At 41.0% G+C, this 17130-nt stretch overlaps 1 protein-coding gene and 1 pseudogene across 3 annotated transcripts; both read right to left on the minus strand.

The window, feature by feature from the left end:
* Positions 1 to 378: 378 nt before the first annotated feature.
* Positions 379 to 13347, minus strand: pdzd7b (PDZ domain containing 7b). 3 transcript variants are annotated; one of them, XM_026276215.1, is made up of 17 exons: positions 13251 to 13347; positions 12571 to 12648; positions 12356 to 12478; positions 11940 to 12114; positions 11693 to 11857; positions 10616 to 10763; positions 9712 to 9772; positions 9256 to 9642; positions 8707 to 8859; positions 8276 to 8379; positions 8104 to 8195; positions 7641 to 7732; positions 7496 to 7546; positions 6421 to 6870; positions 5597 to 5697; positions 5344 to 5486; positions 379 to 1234 (listed from the first exon to the last, which is right to left on the minus strand). In XM_026276215.1, exons 2-17 carry the CDS (start codon positions 12584 to 12586, stop codon positions 1186 to 1188), a joined length of 2310 nt encoding a protein of 769 aa, XP_026132000.1. In that variant the 5' UTR covers positions 12587 to 12648; positions 13251 to 13347; the 3' UTR covers positions 379 to 1185. The 3 variants fall into 3 exon arrangements, with proteins under 3 accessions (XP_026132000.1, XP_026131999.1, XP_026131998.1); XM_026276214.1 differs by lacking the exon at positions 379 to 1234 and adding an exon at positions 2499 to 2713 and having other exon boundaries at positions 9256 to 9639; XM_026276213.1 differs by lacking the exon at positions 379 to 1234 and adding an exon at positions 2499 to 2713.
* A 550-nt stretch (positions 13348 to 13897) lies between these two features.
* LOC113111464 (redox-regulatory protein FAM213A-like) lies at positions 13898 to 16715 on the minus strand (annotated as a pseudogene).
* Positions 16716 to 17130: the final 415 nt, after the last annotated feature.

Below are 17130 nucleotides of genomic sequence, written 5' to 3' on the forward strand. Positions count from 1 at the left end.
TGGTATTTGTGTTTTTTACCATTTAAGTACTGAAGATTTGCATCATATGCTGATTTTTTTATTTATTTAACTTTTCTTTATTCCTTTGGAGGTTTACTGAATCTGTTTTGTTGCAGTGAGATGAATGAATGAATGTATGCTCACATAAACCTTCATTCAGGACATGAAGCAGGCATTTGAGACGAAAAGAACCATCAAACATATGATATAACATTAATAGCAGACAAGGAGGAACTAAACAGACAGGGTTTTTAAACACAAGTAAAGTAATCAGGGGAATGGAAACAGGTGGGGATTAATCAATTAACTAAACAAGGAGCGGAAGGGACCAAAATAGGGAAACACGGAAGGAACCGAAAGTCCATGATCGTTATTCCTGTGATGCTTCATCACTGCTCAATATATTTCACTGTCTTTATCAGTGTTGAAAACTATTTCGCTGCTTCATATTTTGTGTGGAAAAGATGATGCACTTTATTTTTCAGGATTTTTTGATAAATATAAAGTTTAATAAACAGCATTTATTTATATTTTATCAAATATATTAATTACATTTGTTAACACATTTATTAAATAGAAATCATTTTAAATGTATTCACTCACTTTTTTGTCACTTTCATGCATGAAGAATAAAATTATTCTCTTTTTTTAAATCTTAAATAAATAAAAAAAATCACATGGGTCGTCCCTCAGAGGTCGGAATATACGGAAATCCATATTCATACAGGAAAAAGTTCCAGAGTTTTTATTTGTTCGGTTGTTCTGGTGTTCACCAGGCCAAGGTCTTTAGTTTTCTCTCCAGTGCTTCACACACACTCCAGCTCTGCTACGATGCTCAGGGTTTCTCTTCTGCTCCGTGCAGGGTTTCTGAGGTCGTGTGTCATCGGTCATGGCGCTGGTCCACTCTCTGACCGTGTCCACTGACCGTCCAGGACCAGGCCTGATGGGAGCGATGGGTGCCGTCAGCAGCATGATGCAGAGTCACGTCTCTTATCCTGACCGTGCTAACATTGAGGTCAGCACCAGGTTCCGTAAGGGCACGCCGGGCTCGGGACGCCTGCTGTCCGAATCCTCACAGGGAAGTCAGACTCCGTCCAGCAAGAGGAGGAACGTCTCCGACAGAGCCCAGGGCTTCGGGACTCGCTCAAATTCACACCAGGACTTGATAAGAGACTGGACCCATAATCATCTGTGTGTGGACGCACCCCCGAGACTGGTCCCAGTGTCTGGACAACTAGAAAGAGTGAGTTCAGGGTCAGAGAACAATAAAATAAGAGGAATTAGTCAAATTAAATGTAATAACAAAAAGTCTGTATACACACACACACACACATAATGAAAACATTATCGAAAAAATATCGAAAGCTAGTGTTTTTCATATAGAAAACGAATAGAGTTTAAGTGATGGAGGATAAAGTGTTTTTAAAAAGAAAGAAGACAAATAGATAAAATCATGATCAACACAATGATTTCTGATGTTTGTTTCTCTCAGAGCGATCAGCAGACCATAATCAGACCCAGTGCCTTCAAACCCGTGCTCCCGAGGAGCCGTAACGGCGTGCAGTATCTGTCCCCGCGGCTCGGAGCCGGTCTGTCGGGAAGCCAAGGAAACCTCAGCATGAGTTCTCCAGAAGATGAAGACGTCTCGACCGTGATGACGGAGCGGCGCAGCACTTACAGCGGCGCTCGCGATGCTCTGTTCAGCCAGTCCTTTACCATGAGCCAGAGCCAGAGCCAGAACCAGAGCCAGAGCCGGAGCCGGAGCCAGAACCAGAGCCGGAGCCAGAGCCGGAGCGAGGAGAGTAAACATCACGGAAACTCCAACTCAGACAGTGGCCGCTCCTCGTCCAGCAAGAGCACGGGTTCCCTGCTGACCGAACCGCTGTCCCCGGCACCCATCCAGACCTACGAGGCCATCGTCAGAGACCTGGAGGACAAGCTGAGGGAGCAAGACCTGGAGCTGCAGCAGCTCCGAGAAAACCTGGACCACAACGAAGTAGCCATCTGTCAGGTGTGTGAGAGACATGCTTCATCTCCACTGGAACGGTTCGTCCACACAAAAATGACAACTCTGTCATTAATTGCTCACCCTCATGTTGTTCCAAACCTGTAAGACCTTGGTTCACCTTCAGAACACAGAGTAAGATATCTCTGATGAAATCTGAGAGCTCTCTGACCCTCCACAGACAGCAACACAGATCCCAGAAACATCGATGAGAGGAGAAGAACTGTTGAATAAAGTCATTATTTGTGTAATATGTGTGTGGACCTGGGAACATTTCAGGTGTTCTGAAGATGAACAAAGGTCTTGGAACGACATTAGGGTTAATGAGTAATTAATGATAGAGTTTTCATCTTTACTGTGAACTGTCTCTTTAACAGGCCTTGAACATAAGAACTAACCTGTGTGTGTGTGTGTGTGTGTGTGCAGGTGTACGAGGAGCGTCAGAAGCACACGGAGCTGGACATGGAGGAGTTCAGACAGACGTGTGCGGCGAAGATGCAGAAGGCGTCTCATAAAGCGCAGCGCGAGCATCAGCTCCTGCAGCTCCAGGTGTTTCAGCTTCAGCAGGAGAAGAAGAAGCAGCAGGACGACATGACACAGCTCCTGCAGGAGCACCAGAGACTCGAGGAGCGCTGCACATCCTACGAACGAGAACACACACAGCTGGGGCCCAGACTGGAGCAGACCAAGTGGGAGGTGAGGATCTTTCTAGAAGGAGAAAGTGTGTTCATAATAGAGTTGCACCGAACGACCGGTATTAGATACGCAACATTGCAGGCCCAAGATCATTCAACACAATTAGAAAGTGATTTTACAGAATAGAAGCCCAATAACACATTTTTGAACAAATCAAGTGAATCAATGATTCATTAACCTGTTCATAAAGACAGCAGTCACTTGTCTTGTTTCTGAATGATTCAGAATCTGTGGAACGACTAAATTACTCTCATTCAACAGTCATTTGGCGCCACCTACTGGCTCAAACTTCATTTGGCGTCTACAATAGGTGAAGTGACATTCAGTCAAGTATGGTGACCCATACTCAGAATTTGTGCTCTGCATTTAACCCATCCGAAATGCACACACACAGAGCAGTGAACACACACACACACACACACACACACACACACACACACACACACACACACACACACACACACACACACACACACCCGGAGCAGTGTTCATCATTTATGCTGCGGCGCCCGGGGAGCAGTTGGGGGTTCAATGCCTTGCTCAAGGACACCTAAGTCGTGGTATTGAAGGTGGAGAGAGAACTGTTCATGCACCCCCCCCACCCACAATTCCGACCGGCCCGAGACTAGAACTCACAACCCTTCGATTGGGAGTCCAACCCTCTAACCATTAGGCCACGACTTCCCAATACATTATATGGGTCAAAATTATACTTTTTCCTTTTTTCAAGTAAAGATCATGTTCCATGAAGATATTTAATAAATTTTCTACCTAAAACTTAATGTTTGATTAGTAATATGCATTGCTTAGAACTTCATCTGAACAACTTTAAAGATGATTTTCTCAATATTTAGATTTTTTTGCTCCCTCAGATTCCAGATTTTCAAATAGTTGTATCTCAGACAAATATTGTCCTCCGAACAAACCACACATCAATGGAAATATTATTTATTCAGCTTCAGATAATGCAGAAATCTAAATGTGCAATAATGGAGTCTTATGACTGGTCCAAACTCATATAGTTTATTATAATGAATATTCTATTAATCAGAAGTCAGATTAGCCACACAGGTTCTGATGTCTTGTCTCTCTCAGGTGTGTCAGAAGTCTGGAGAGATCTCCCTGCTGAAGCAGCAGATGAAGGAGCTGCAGGGGGATGTGGCGCAGCGTGTCGGTGAGCTGGTGACGCTGCGTGGACAGCTGCGAGAGGTTCGAGCCGAGCTTCAGACGTGTCAGAGTCAGCTGCAGGAGGCGCACACAGCCTCACACACACGGACGCTGGAGCTCGAGGTCTGCGAGAACGAACTGCAGCGCCACAGGAGCGAGAACCAGCTGCTCCGGGACAGAATAAGCCGTCTGGAAGAAGAGTCGTCTCGCTCGAGCGTCGATGACAGCGAGGAACTGAAGGCACACAAGCAGCAGAACGACTGTCTGACAGCAGAGCTCGCTCACGAACGCCAGAACTCCTCTGATCAGGCGTCTGCATTCGAGAGCGAGAGAAAGAGCTGGGAGGAGGAGAAGGATAAAGTGATCCGCTATCAGTCTCAGCTGCAGCAGAACTACGTCCAGATGTACAAGAGGAACCGAGATCTGGAGCGATCGCTCCGTCAGCTCCACCTCGACCTGGAGAACCAGGAACAGGACGATGACAGCAGCGGGAACGAAGTCACGTTCGACGACATCACAGCGACCGAGATCTGACCTCAGTAATCGTCTTCTGTTCTCAGATAGTGCTGTCAAACTATTAAATCCTGATTAATCACATCCACGTAATATATACACAGTACACACACATTATGTAAACATTTTAATATTCCTTTATTTGACAGCACTATTCTGAAAACAGAGTAAGGGGATGTTCACACAGATGTTTTTGGCACATAGGAAGTGGAAAATGGAAAAAACATGTTTTTTGGTAATTGAACAACTTAAGTTGAGTGCTGAATTTTATGCGTGGAACACTACAAATACATCTGTGTTGGAGAGAATAACAATGTAATATAAGAGTGGAACAGGAAACGCTTCTGTGTGAACAGACAGAGCTCAGTGCTTACACATTATGAAGTACTCTGCTCTTATCAACAGCAACAGAACTGCATCTGTATTGCTATTCAATAATCATCTATAACTGCGAGGACATGAGCAGCAGTAATTCTGACAGGAGCTGAACATGTCTTTATTAAACTAATGTCAGCAATATTCATTATTTTCAAAAAAGCTATTGACTGTGATATTTGTAGTAAAATAAGCCCATTACTGCCACTGTGAATAGATCTTGTGGGTGACTGTGCTGGTGTTGTCATTTTTTTATGAAACCAATTCACTGTATATTTTCTGTGCTGTATATTTAATGTTCCTATGAGCTGTTTGTAATTAAACACCTGCAATGACTCGCTGGTACTTTCTGTTCAGAAACGGCTACAGCAAATATTTCTGACAATATTAAAAATAAACATGGGGTAAAAATGGACATTTTAGAACATTCCCATATTTTTGGTGAAAAACTAGAATGCTGTGAAAGAAACATTTTTGTAACCTTTTAAATAACTTTCTAACCACACCAAGAAACCTGGACAAGTCAGCGTTTTAGAAACACTTAAAGCTCAGATGTGAAGTGTAGTTCCTCCTGAGATCATACGTACGGTGAGACTCCGGGAACTTTGACCACGAGCTCCATGGGGTTGATGCTCTTATTACTGAAAGCCTGTCGAATGATCTCCACAGCGTCCTGATGGGTGACGGCCTGCAGAGAGACACCATCCACCGACACCAGCTCAAAACCAGCCTGAGACACAGAGCAGATCCCTGACTCACAGTGAACCCCACACACACACACACACACACACACACACACACACACACACACACACACACACACACACACACACACGTTACCCGCAGAGCATCGCTAGCAGATGCAGCTCCTCCTGGGAAAATCCTCTCGATCTTCACCACGGGCTGAACCCTCGACTCTGATCCTCCGGATACACTGATCCCTGCTCACACACACACACACACACACTTTATCTGTTTGTGAGGTCTTAATCTTGTACTGTATATTTATATATATTTTTTATGAAGCATGTTATGAAAGAAAAAGCTTATATTTCAATAACAACAAATAGAAATTGTAGCCTATAATTCAGAAGACCTGTGAATATTGTGCTGGACAATGAGGGTGTACAATCAATGGTTGTTTTTAGAAAACATCTTTACATACAAAACAAGAAACAGAATATTTCTGTCATCCACAACAGCTCGTCCTTAAATAACAGCTTCTTTAAGCAGTCTTAAGTCTCGGGTGTATTTGTACCATTACACAACAATACATTGTATGGGTCAAAATGATCAATTTTTCTTTTATGCCAAAAATCATTAGGATATTAAGATCATGTTCCATGAAGATATTAAGTACATTTCCTACCATAAATGTAATAAAACTTAATTTTTGATTAGTAATATGCATTACTAAGATCTTCATTTGAACAACTTTAAAGATGATTTTCTCAATATTTAGATTTTTTTGCTCCCTCAGATTCCAGATTTTCTAATAGTTGTATCTCAGACAAATATTGTCCTCCGAACAAACCACACATCACTGGAGAGATCATTTATTCAGCTCCAGATGATGCATAGATCAAGTTTAACCCTTACTACACATCACATGGTACTCTTCTATTTAGATGCACTGAACAGAATGAAAAGGAAACGGTGGATACCCAGAGACTGCTTGGTTTTGCTGATGTGTACGGTGCTGAGCTCAAACTCTTCACAGGTGTGTTTCTCACATACAGACTCCAGCGCAGGTGACACGGTGGAACTATGGGACTTCTTCAGAGAACCGAAGACCTGTGAGAGCAGCGGTCTCTTGTGTCGAGGCGCGTCCACTACAGTGATGCTGCGGCTGAGAGCGTCGTCCAGCGTTGGTCCAGAGTCTGGACGCGTGTTCTCCGTCAGCAGCCAGTTGGGAAGCAGCGCAGACGTCCTGGAGGAGGTTAATGAGTCTGAATGACCGTAGGTGTCCACAGGAACGTCCAGTAACGCACTGAAGCCTCTGGACTCGTTCTGGTCTTGACCGCAGGACAGACGCATCTGCTCAAGACCTTCCAGAAGCTGATTCTGTCTCTCAAGATCCTCCACCGCATGAAGCTCCAATCCACCGCGCAGATCTGATGCAAAGAGATACGCTATTCATTTATCATTTGGAGTAATATTCATTGATAAATAGCACACAACAAAACCAGCAATCAGTCTGAATCGGTTTGAGATTGTCTAATCTTCAAACAACGTTTGAACCCAGCTGGCATTTCAACATTTATTCAAGGGTGAATAAGCCCCAAGAAGCTGTAGTTTACAGTGAATTAATAACAGTGAAGAGGTGTTGTTAGGCATGATGTGAAGCAGAGTTTATAAAACAGTTATTCCATATACATAGTAAGGTTTCACGAAATAAAACAGAGTAAATAAAGTGTAATGATCTTAATAACAACAGTATTCTTCCACCAAACAATGTAGTTCCTCAGAAACAGTTGTGGTTGCTGAGCAACAGAAAACGTAAACAAAGGTAAATGTTACTTTGTAGAGTTATTTAGAACAGCTTTGAACACGGCTCAGCCAATCAGAATCAAGGAGCGGAACTCTCCGTGCAACTTTGTTTCATTGTAACTTCAACAGATCTCTAGTGTTGGTGTAAAAATAAACCGTTTCAGCATTGTTTTCAGCTATTAGTCAGTTATACATGATGGCTGGGAAGTTTTTTAACAGTAGATGGGATTATTAATAGATATAACGTACCTGGTGCAGGTGTGACGAGGGGGGCGTGGCCTGACTGAGGAGAACTTCTGCCTAATTAAAACACGAGACGAATCTAGTGAACTTTGAGCCACTGTCAAGATGCATTATTATTAGTAGTAGTATTTGAAGATTGTGATAACTTTACGTGAGCGACTCTTCAGAATATCATAAGCGTCTTCTTCGGATGGAGACACCATGCTGTTGAAGAGCAGAAGATCACTGGAGGACACGAGAGATCTGAGAGGAACAGAAACACATGAGTAACATCCGTGTGAAGCATACACAGATAAAACAGTTACTCTTCTCATGTGCACTTCTGGGATCTGAATGTAACTGTGCATTAACTCATAATTTAAACCACAGCATGTTTTGTGGCATTGAAAGGTCTGAGGTCTGAGCCTGCGAGAGGACAGTGATCTGGTGAACCATGAACCAGTGTTTAATGTGTTTTAAGTGATCAGGGGCCAGTTTTTAATCACAAACTTTCCTTGACATTTTTGAAAAGTTTCCCGTACGAATGATCAATCCGTGTGAAAAAGATCCCGAACATGACTGGAAACTCTCTGTAAGATGCTTTAGTTTGTGGATTGGTCACTGTGTGCTCTCACCTGATCTCTCGGAGCAGAAGGAGCTTCTCTGGCGTGTTCAGGACGGCTAGCAGCTCATGCACAAGCGTCGTCAGCTCTCGCTCTGATAAATACTGGAAGAACAGCACCAGTTTTGCCTCTGGACAAAGAAAAGCTTTAATGATGTGCGATCACCAGGTTGAATCTCTCTTACCCGCTCACAGATGTCCATGAGCATGAGCACATCTTCCTCCTCCAGTAATCTGAGGGCCATTGCTCGCACCTGATTTAGAGCGTCCCTCTCAGATAAACCTGCATCTGTAGAAACATCTAGCACGGTCAGGTTTAGAGCAGATTTCTCTCATTCTTATACATGCATTCAGCAACGGACTTTCATAATCATAAAAAACTGCTCTAATGCATGATAAAATAATTGTCTGCGTTATTCAATTAATGTGTTAACGTGCCATATAAATATGAAACATTTGTTCAGCAATATTTTTAGTACTGAATTAAAATAAAAAACATTAATAATGAACATTTATCTCATTTTTTATTTCGTTTTCAATGCCTTTCAGTGCAATGGATGTCTGCTGCATGAAGGACAGACGCAGTGCTGTTTCAGATTTTGATGTCTGATATTACCCAGAATGCTCTCTGAGCGGGACGGAGATCTGGAGCGTGATCTTGAGGAATCTCTCCTTCGAAACAGACTGAAGAAGGTTTTAGAGCGCTGCAGCGGACTGCTTCCCTCTTCTCCTCTTTCTGTCTGCTTCCTCTTCTGTTTCTTCTCCTCTTCTGTGAGAAACAGAGTGTTTAGCGGTCGATAAACAAGGGCGTGAAATCAGACAGACAGATGACTGTTGACAAATGTTACATCTGGACGTATTTGAACTTCAAAAATTGAATTAAACTGTCAGTTTTCAGGTTTGTGTATAAAAAATAAATTGGAAATAGAATTTCTTCACAAATCTATTTATTGGTATATAAATCTATCTATACTGCTATAACTAGTATTAAAGAAGAAGAGATGAACGCTTTACTACAGCGACTCGTCACAACACACTGGGGGCATCAAAACCACATTTACTGCTAAAATTGACCAAATTTGAGTTTGAATTTGAGTTTCATGTCAAAAATATAAAAAGGTTTATTTCATTGTATGTGGCTGCATGTGCTCTCAGTGTACCCCACCTGACACAGTCACATGACTTCGAGTTCGGCGTATCGGAGGACTCGCTCGGCTGAAAGCTGACAGCAGAGATGTTTTCCTGTCTTCCCGTCTTCTCTCTCTCGACGCTCCTTCGCTCCGGATCCTGGAGTCCTGCAGCAGTTCTGTGGGTCCTCGGCTCACGGTCCGCAGCTGCTCCGAACGACTGTCACTATCAGTGGAATCTGGATGAAACTGAGCCTCGGTGGAGCCGCAGACGTCAGCCATTTTGGCTCTTAGAGGCAAGCTAACAGGAAGTGTGGCTTGAGAGAGTCTGCTGACGGAGCCGAGGGGGGTCCCGGAGGACAGAGAGGAGGCGGATGAGAGCGACTCCGACCCTTGAGAGGACGAATAGACGGGTCCGCTGCCTGCTGGGAGAGGTCAGAGGTCAACACTGAACACTTTAGATTACTGTGTAAATGTTGATAAAAGAAACTCACTTTTATTCACCCAGCTGAGTTCTGTCACCATTTCTTTGTAGGCTGGATATCTGCCTGCTTCCTGCGAACACACACTCATAAACACGCTGTCAGTCTGTCATCAAACCTTACTGTCAGATAAACACCTTACATATTTTCAGAAGTTCCCTTCAGATATTATATATATATTTTACATTCTTATCATTTGATTAATATTTCATGGTTCTCCGTAGGTAAATAGTCACATGATGTGCAGTTATACATAAAACTTTTTATCTTTTAATATTAAAATAATAATTGTAATATTTTATCTTTAGGTTAGATTTGTTTTGATGTTAAAATTATCTTAATCTTACATATTTATAGTTTAATTTGAGTGTTTTTCTTTAAATGTTTTGATTTTAAAATTATTTTAGTTTTACATTTGTTATTATTTAATTCATATTTTAAAGTTTTAACCAACACTTTAGTATTTTTATGGTTCTGTGATGTTGATTAAGGGTCACATGACATGCAAAATACATTTTCAAATAAATATAATGTATAAAACATTTATTTGTAGTAAGCATTTTAATTGACCTTTTTTGTTTTTAAATGACTGTTTAATTTGACATTTTTAATGATTTAGTGAATTTAGTTTTTTTTTTTTTTTGCGAAACACTGTGTTAGAGAAACCTGACTGTTTTGTCTGTACTGGCAAAAAAATAAGTATTAAAACGGTTTGTCTGGGTCCTGGTCATGAGGGTTTGGGTTTGCAGGAAGAGCTGATCCAGGAACAGAGTGAATAATGCACAGCCTGACACACAGAAACCAGAGATCCACATCAGCCATCTGCTCTATGTGAGTGTGTGTGTGTGTGTGTGAGTGTGTGTGTGTGTGTGTGTGTGTGTGTGTGTGTGTGTGTGTGTGTGTGTGTGAGACTCACTTTAATAGTCAGGATGACATGAGGCTGACTCTTCAGCACTTCCACTGCTCTGTAATGGTTGATGTTCTCAAAGCTCACGCCATTGGCCGACAGGATCTGATCCCCTATCTTAACTCCGCCCTGTTCTGCCAGACCCCCGGGATCCAGCCTGCAAACAGCCAATCAGACACTAGTGCTCTGTTCATATCACATTACACACTGTATCAGAGCTTGAGGAGTTTTTCTGTGACTGCTTCAGTAGCTGGTTCACAACGAGCGAAACAAAGCGTGATTATTAACTCTAATACATTATGTGTTCATGTGTATAATTCCTAAATTGTGAGTTACTGGGTCTGATGTGGCTTAGGTTTAACGTGGTCTGGTGTCTAATGTGGTTTAAGGGTTGTATTGTGGTTTGTTTTAGATTTTATTGGTCTGTCTGACTCTAAAACTCTTTTTGTTACTTAAAGTAAAAGTAACTTAAACTAAAACTAAATATAAAAAATAACCTTAAAACGACATTATTTAAGCTAGTTAGCAAGGCAATGTTTCTCTTTTTCATTTAGTTTATTTGTGCATAAATAAAAATAATTAATATGTAATGAAAACCAAATAGACCTATTTAAAAAAAAAAAAAAAAGACAAACAAAATTAATAAAAACTTTAAATGAAAAAAAAATCGATATATATATGTGTGTGTATTATACACATTCACTCACACACACACATATATATATATATTCACATTTAAATATATATACAAAATATGAATAAACATAAAAACTAACTCAAAAATATCAATACAAAATATTATTGTATCTCTAATATAAAGTAATGATACTAAAATACCCCTGATGACCTCAGCTCTTTCTGTCTGATGTGAAGATCTTCAAACTTACTTAAAAAAATATTTGACATTTTCAGACAAGGCTTTGTCAAGCCAACATCAGCGTATTCTGACTTTATTGATCTAGTTGAAGAATTCATGTTTGATTTGTTGGACTTATTTTAGTGTTAAAACACCCAAAGGCATTCATGAGTGTGATGAAATAAATGTTTGTAGGATCAGTAGTGGCGTGTGTCTGCGTCCGTCCTGACTTGGAGATGTAGATGCCCAGGCTGTATTCTCGTCCTCCGCGGATGTTGAGTCCCAGACAGGACTGGTGTTCAGAGAGATGGAGGTGAACCGTCCGACACAGCGCTCCATCTGAGACGGGAGCGTCCGACTCCTCCACCACCATCCGCCGATGGATCAGATCCACCCTGGACACACACACACACACACACACACACTGAGGATCTCTGCTCTGGAGCCGGGGCGCTCAGTGAGGCTGATGATGCTCACCAGGTGGTCTTCTCGTTAGTGTAACGAAGGCCAGGCACGAGTCCCACGCGCTGGATGAGCAGATGGAGACGAGTGTGACCCGTCAACACATTCACAGCGCTGCTCATACTGATGTTCTCCAGACTCACGCCGTTCACCTCCAGCAGCTTATCACCGACACACAGACCCGCCAGCTCTACACACACACACACACAGCGACATTGTACGTAATTATAAATGTACCAGAATTAACCAAAGGCTGTTTTTCCTCCGTAGTGCATGTATTACGATGGCTGTAGATTGCATTTAAAAGATTGCACACTTTAGTTGTTTCTCTCTTTCCATGCCCTAGTTTCATATATTCACTCTTTCAGAGATGTGCAGATTTTCATGAAGACATTATTTAGTATGATTCACTGAAAGCTGAAGTCTCTGACCTGCGGCACTGTTTTTCTGCACTCTGCTGATGAAGACGTGGAGTCCGTGTTCAGATCCTCCTCGCACACTGAAGCCCAGCTGACCATCATCTGCTCTGATGACCGTCAGCCTCATGATCTCACCTGCACACACACACACACACACACACACACACACACACACGCTCAGCGGTCAGTGGTCAGCGCTTCATTCAGAGTCACCTGAGCTGCTTCACCTGTGTCAGCCTCCATCTGTGAGTCTCTGAGAGTCCGAGACGATGAACTGATCCCAGAACAGCTGATCTCTCAGCTCACTGCCACACAAACACATCATCAATCAATCAAATCAAAACTCCCGCCACTGATGATCCGCACCAAACACTGGGGAACAGGATCACAATATTGCAAAACAATCACTAAAATATTTTTTATGACAGCTTATTTATTCAACTTTCAGGTGATGTATGAATCTGACTGGTGTTGTTCTCCAGGGTCAAATATTTTTATTATGATCGTTTTATTGATGTTACTGTATTTGATGAAAGCCGTCTCATTGACTCGTGAACGCGCTTCTCTTTTAGTGAACGTGATGTAGACGTGCGCGTGCCGTAATCTCGAGCCTCAGGTTACATTTAGCGCCTAAGATCGGTTAAAGTAATACAAAAAACCTACATGTCAAAATAACTGTGGATATACAGAGAGTGTGTAATATGTTCAAACTCATACTAACGTTAGCGATAAGCAGCAGAGTTGGTCATGTTACGTTATATTTCAGACTAACGGGTCAATATGAAACGCTCCGTGTTGCTTCAGTCACTAAATAACACACCTGAGAGACGCTACAGGTGAATACATACACTCATAAAACAACAAGAGCTCTTTAATCGACACTTTAACCGACAGATGAAACTTTTACCTGTGTAAGTCGTAGCTGAGGAGCGCATCGTAATTTCTGACACCGCAACTGTTAACTGTCCTCTGCCGTGACCCGCTCTCTGATTGGCTGCAGTGAGAAGGTAGCGAGATTCCTATTGGACGCCACACCTGTCAATCTTCACGCTGAGGCGGATCCTATATTTATAAGTTGTCTGTCAATCAGCGCTCATATCATCCGCGAGACAGCTACATTCAAATACTTGTACATTTTTTTCACATTAGTTTTTTTTTACGTTTAAATATTTACATTTATGAAAAAAATTATTTTTATGTACATGTAATATAAATTAGACTTTTAATTAATTTAATATTTCTAAGCTTAGACACCACAGGGATTTATTCAGTTTATTTCATAGCATGCACATGATAATCTACACTTTAACAAGGAATTGAAGTGCAAAGAAACACACACACCTCTCTGCACAGAGAAAAGAAGAAAAAAAAATTCAGTTTTGTGTGTGTGTGTGTGTGTGTGTGTGTTGATGATCTAATGTGTCAATCATCAAGGCTGTCCCCTCATTAGAGTTTAGGATCAGTCTGTCATATAGACACTCTGAGACAACACACACACATGCACACACACACACAAACACACACAAACGCACATACACACATACACACACACACACACACTCTTTTACATGCGCACACACACACACACACACACACACACACACACACAATGCATTCCATGAACAGTTTGGCAAAAGTTTTCAGGAAACTCAGTTGATTTGATTTCAAGGCAAAATCCAGTTATGTTTTTTTTTTTTCCAAAGATGCTGTGGTTTGGTTTGATATGAATCTAATTGTCTTGTGTCTCTTCTGTTTTCTGAATCCGTCTGACAGCCGTCAAGACCGCTGAGAGATCTGCTTTATCTCCAAACTCCTTCTCATGGTGCTCCAGCAGAATCCCCTGCAACACAAACACATCAGGAATCAGTGCTTTTTTTATGTTTGGACATTTTAAAATCATGTGCCATTAAGATGTTTTTTGTGCTTTACCTGATTCTCCGGTCCAATCACATAAAGGCCTCCTAAAACAAACCCCTCCCCCTTCCTGTTGCCGTGGTAACCTCTCATCCACACCTGCAGCAGGTTCCTCCAAACCCCAAATCGAGCGAATCCCAAACTCCTCATCGTCCTCCGCTTCACACCGTAGAAACACATCTGAAACAGCCAAGAAATCAGTATTTATTTATTTTATTAATAGTGTTTATTTATGTACTTTAAATATATTTTACAATAACATAATGGTATTGGTGACTCATTACACTATATACAGCCATTCAGTATTTACTATATAAAAGCACACACACACAGTATATATTTAGAAAATATTAGCATGTATATATTCACATAATTAATATTATATATAAATATATTTAATATATTAACATTGCATATTTGAGCTCCAGTGATGACCTGCTGATCGAGGAAGATCTCTCCGTGAAAGTAAGCTCTGAAGTCCTGAATCTCTGAGGCGATGTTCTCCTTGACCACCGCGATCAGAGCGACTCCTCGCTCGTCTAACAGAGGCTTCAGAGAGGAGAGATCAGACGCCTCCTGACACAAAACACACAGCCCTGTGAGGATGAGTGTGTCTGTGTGTGTGTGACATGATAACATGAGAAACACACACACCTTTCTGCACAGAGATCATCCGGGCCGTCTGACCGCCATAATAACAGCTCCCGCTCGCTCCCACAGAGAGACGGCTTTAACCTTCTCCTCATCTGAGAAGAAACAACCACACGTGTGTCATTTACCCTCATTTCATCTGGTTCAGTTGAACTGCATTAAACAGCAAATGCATCAACAACAAAAAACATGCAATTTCACCACATGTTCTACAGGAAAGCAGCTGTGAAAGAACATTTACAAGCTGAATCTGACAGAAATATTATATTTCGCAGCGGTGCATTACAGTCTTATTTTAGTCTTTCCTCGTCACACAGTTTGTGAAAGCTGTCTCTCAAACAGAAACACACACCAGATCTACAAAACCACACACTGATCAGCAGACTTTGACCAAGTTTTCAATTTACACTTTTTGCAAAACACAATACAATTCTTTATGAACACACACACACACACACACACACACACACACACACATATATATAACAGAATTAATATTATGGCAAATGTTTGCAATTGTTTGCCTTTGAGATGTGTTTGTGATATTTTGAACGCACTGCTTTATTGTTTTGCAAGAGATGAGAGGCTTTTAGCATTTTCTGTGCATTTCTTGGATTTGTGTGTAAAGTTTAGTAAATGTGTGTAAGCAGCTGATAAAAACTGCAACCCTTGTGAGCAGCCGGCTGTGATGTGAACGAGATGTTGTGACCTCTGACCTCCAGCGGTGGATCTGAGCTCGGCACTGGAGAGTCTGTCCAGAGACATGCGGTCCGGTTTGGTCAGAAACAGATCTGTGTTTGCCAGCAGAATGTAAACTACAACAACACACACTCCTGCGGACCACAACCCCAGATCCTGCAGGAACACTGCACACACACACACACACACACACACACACCATTCATTTACAGATGTCTTTCCTATAGATTTCTCAACCAATTACACAGATTTTCATTGTAAAATTGTTTAGCGTTAAGCATTTTAATAAACCAAATCAATTAAATTTGATTAACTCCTGTGTTGCCTGAAGTAATCTAAGCTAATAAAAGCATTGGCAATAAAATAAGACAGAGATTCACAATTGTTATTAATTTTTTCATCTGAACAACTTTGAGCTAAAATAATCACTTGAAGTTAATATCTCAATAAACCAATGATTAGCCTGAGAATTATGAAAAACCAATCAGTATTAATACTCACTGTCTGCTGCGGATGATGTTTGTCCTGTATCTCACTCTGAAACTACAGCCTCAAACACACACATATCTAACACAACAATTAGCATAAAACAAGCACTAACCAATCAGGAGAGAGAACAGAGACACATGACCTCTCAAACCTGCTCTGAGATTTAGAAATATGATATTGTGTTTGCAATAAAACTTCAGTGTGTGTTTGATAATAAATCACATTGTTTTGTAAGCCTGGACAAATCTGAGAACAGAAGCAAAAGATTCCCAGACTTTTACATTTTTATTGTTATTTTATTACTTTATAAATCAATAGGATTTATTTATTTGTTTATTTATTTAAGGGGAGACACTTCAGTAGCACTTACACACACCAAACTTACATTTATTATTCATATAGTCTGTATCCTGAAGCTTTTTACAGAGCGATTTGTTCATATATAATTTGCTTGATTATATGCAAAATTTTATCCCTCCCAAAATTGTAAAAATACAGTGTTTTCTCTCTGTCTTTTTTTTTTTTTAATTTGAAGAATTGTGAATCTGACATCATCCAGTGTTTTGATTTTTGTACTAGAAATGCATGCAAATCCATGCAGATTTCATTACATAATGACTCTTTGCATATATAAACCTGAGTGGTAGAGCATTGTGTTTGAAATGCAAGAGGTTGTGGGTTCAATTCCCAGAAAACACACATACTGGTAAAAAATAAATAAAAAATCCTGAATGCACTGTAAGCTGCTTTAGTTAAACGTGTCTGCTTAATGCATATTATATAATAAGGCAATAACTATTAGTTATTTTTTTACCCTATTCACCTGCAGTGTCTCGCCAGTTTGGGGAGACCCTAAAATTAGGAAACAAACTCAATACACAATAATTCATTCACAAGCAATAATGACACACATTTGGTCGACTATAGAGTGTGTTAGATAATACATGCTGCATTTTACAGGTTTCTCTCGCTCTCTGTGTGTGTGTCTGTGTGTGTGTGTAAAGCATAAAACAATTAGACTGAGGCTGTCATCA

Source organism: Carassius auratus, chromosome 12 (genome assembly GCF_003368295.1).
Source record: "Carassius auratus strain Wakin chromosome 12, ASM336829v1, whole genome shotgun sequence".
NCBI lineage: Eukaryota > Metazoa > Chordata > Actinopteri > Cypriniformes > Cyprinidae > Carassius > Carassius auratus.

What these genes read in the sequence shown, in the direction of transcription:
- pdzd7b (XM_026276213.1), bottom strand. An exon ending in ATGTCATCCTGACTATTAAA is followed by an intron (nt 9,773 to 10,615) that starts GTGAGTCTCACA and finishes GTGTGTTCGCAG; the next exon opens with GAAGCAGGCAGATATCCAGC. An exon ending in CCTCGTCACACCTGCACCAG is followed by an intron (nt 6,871 to 7,495) that starts GTACGTTATATC and finishes TCTTTGCATCAG; the next exon opens with ATCTGCGCGGTGGATTGGAG.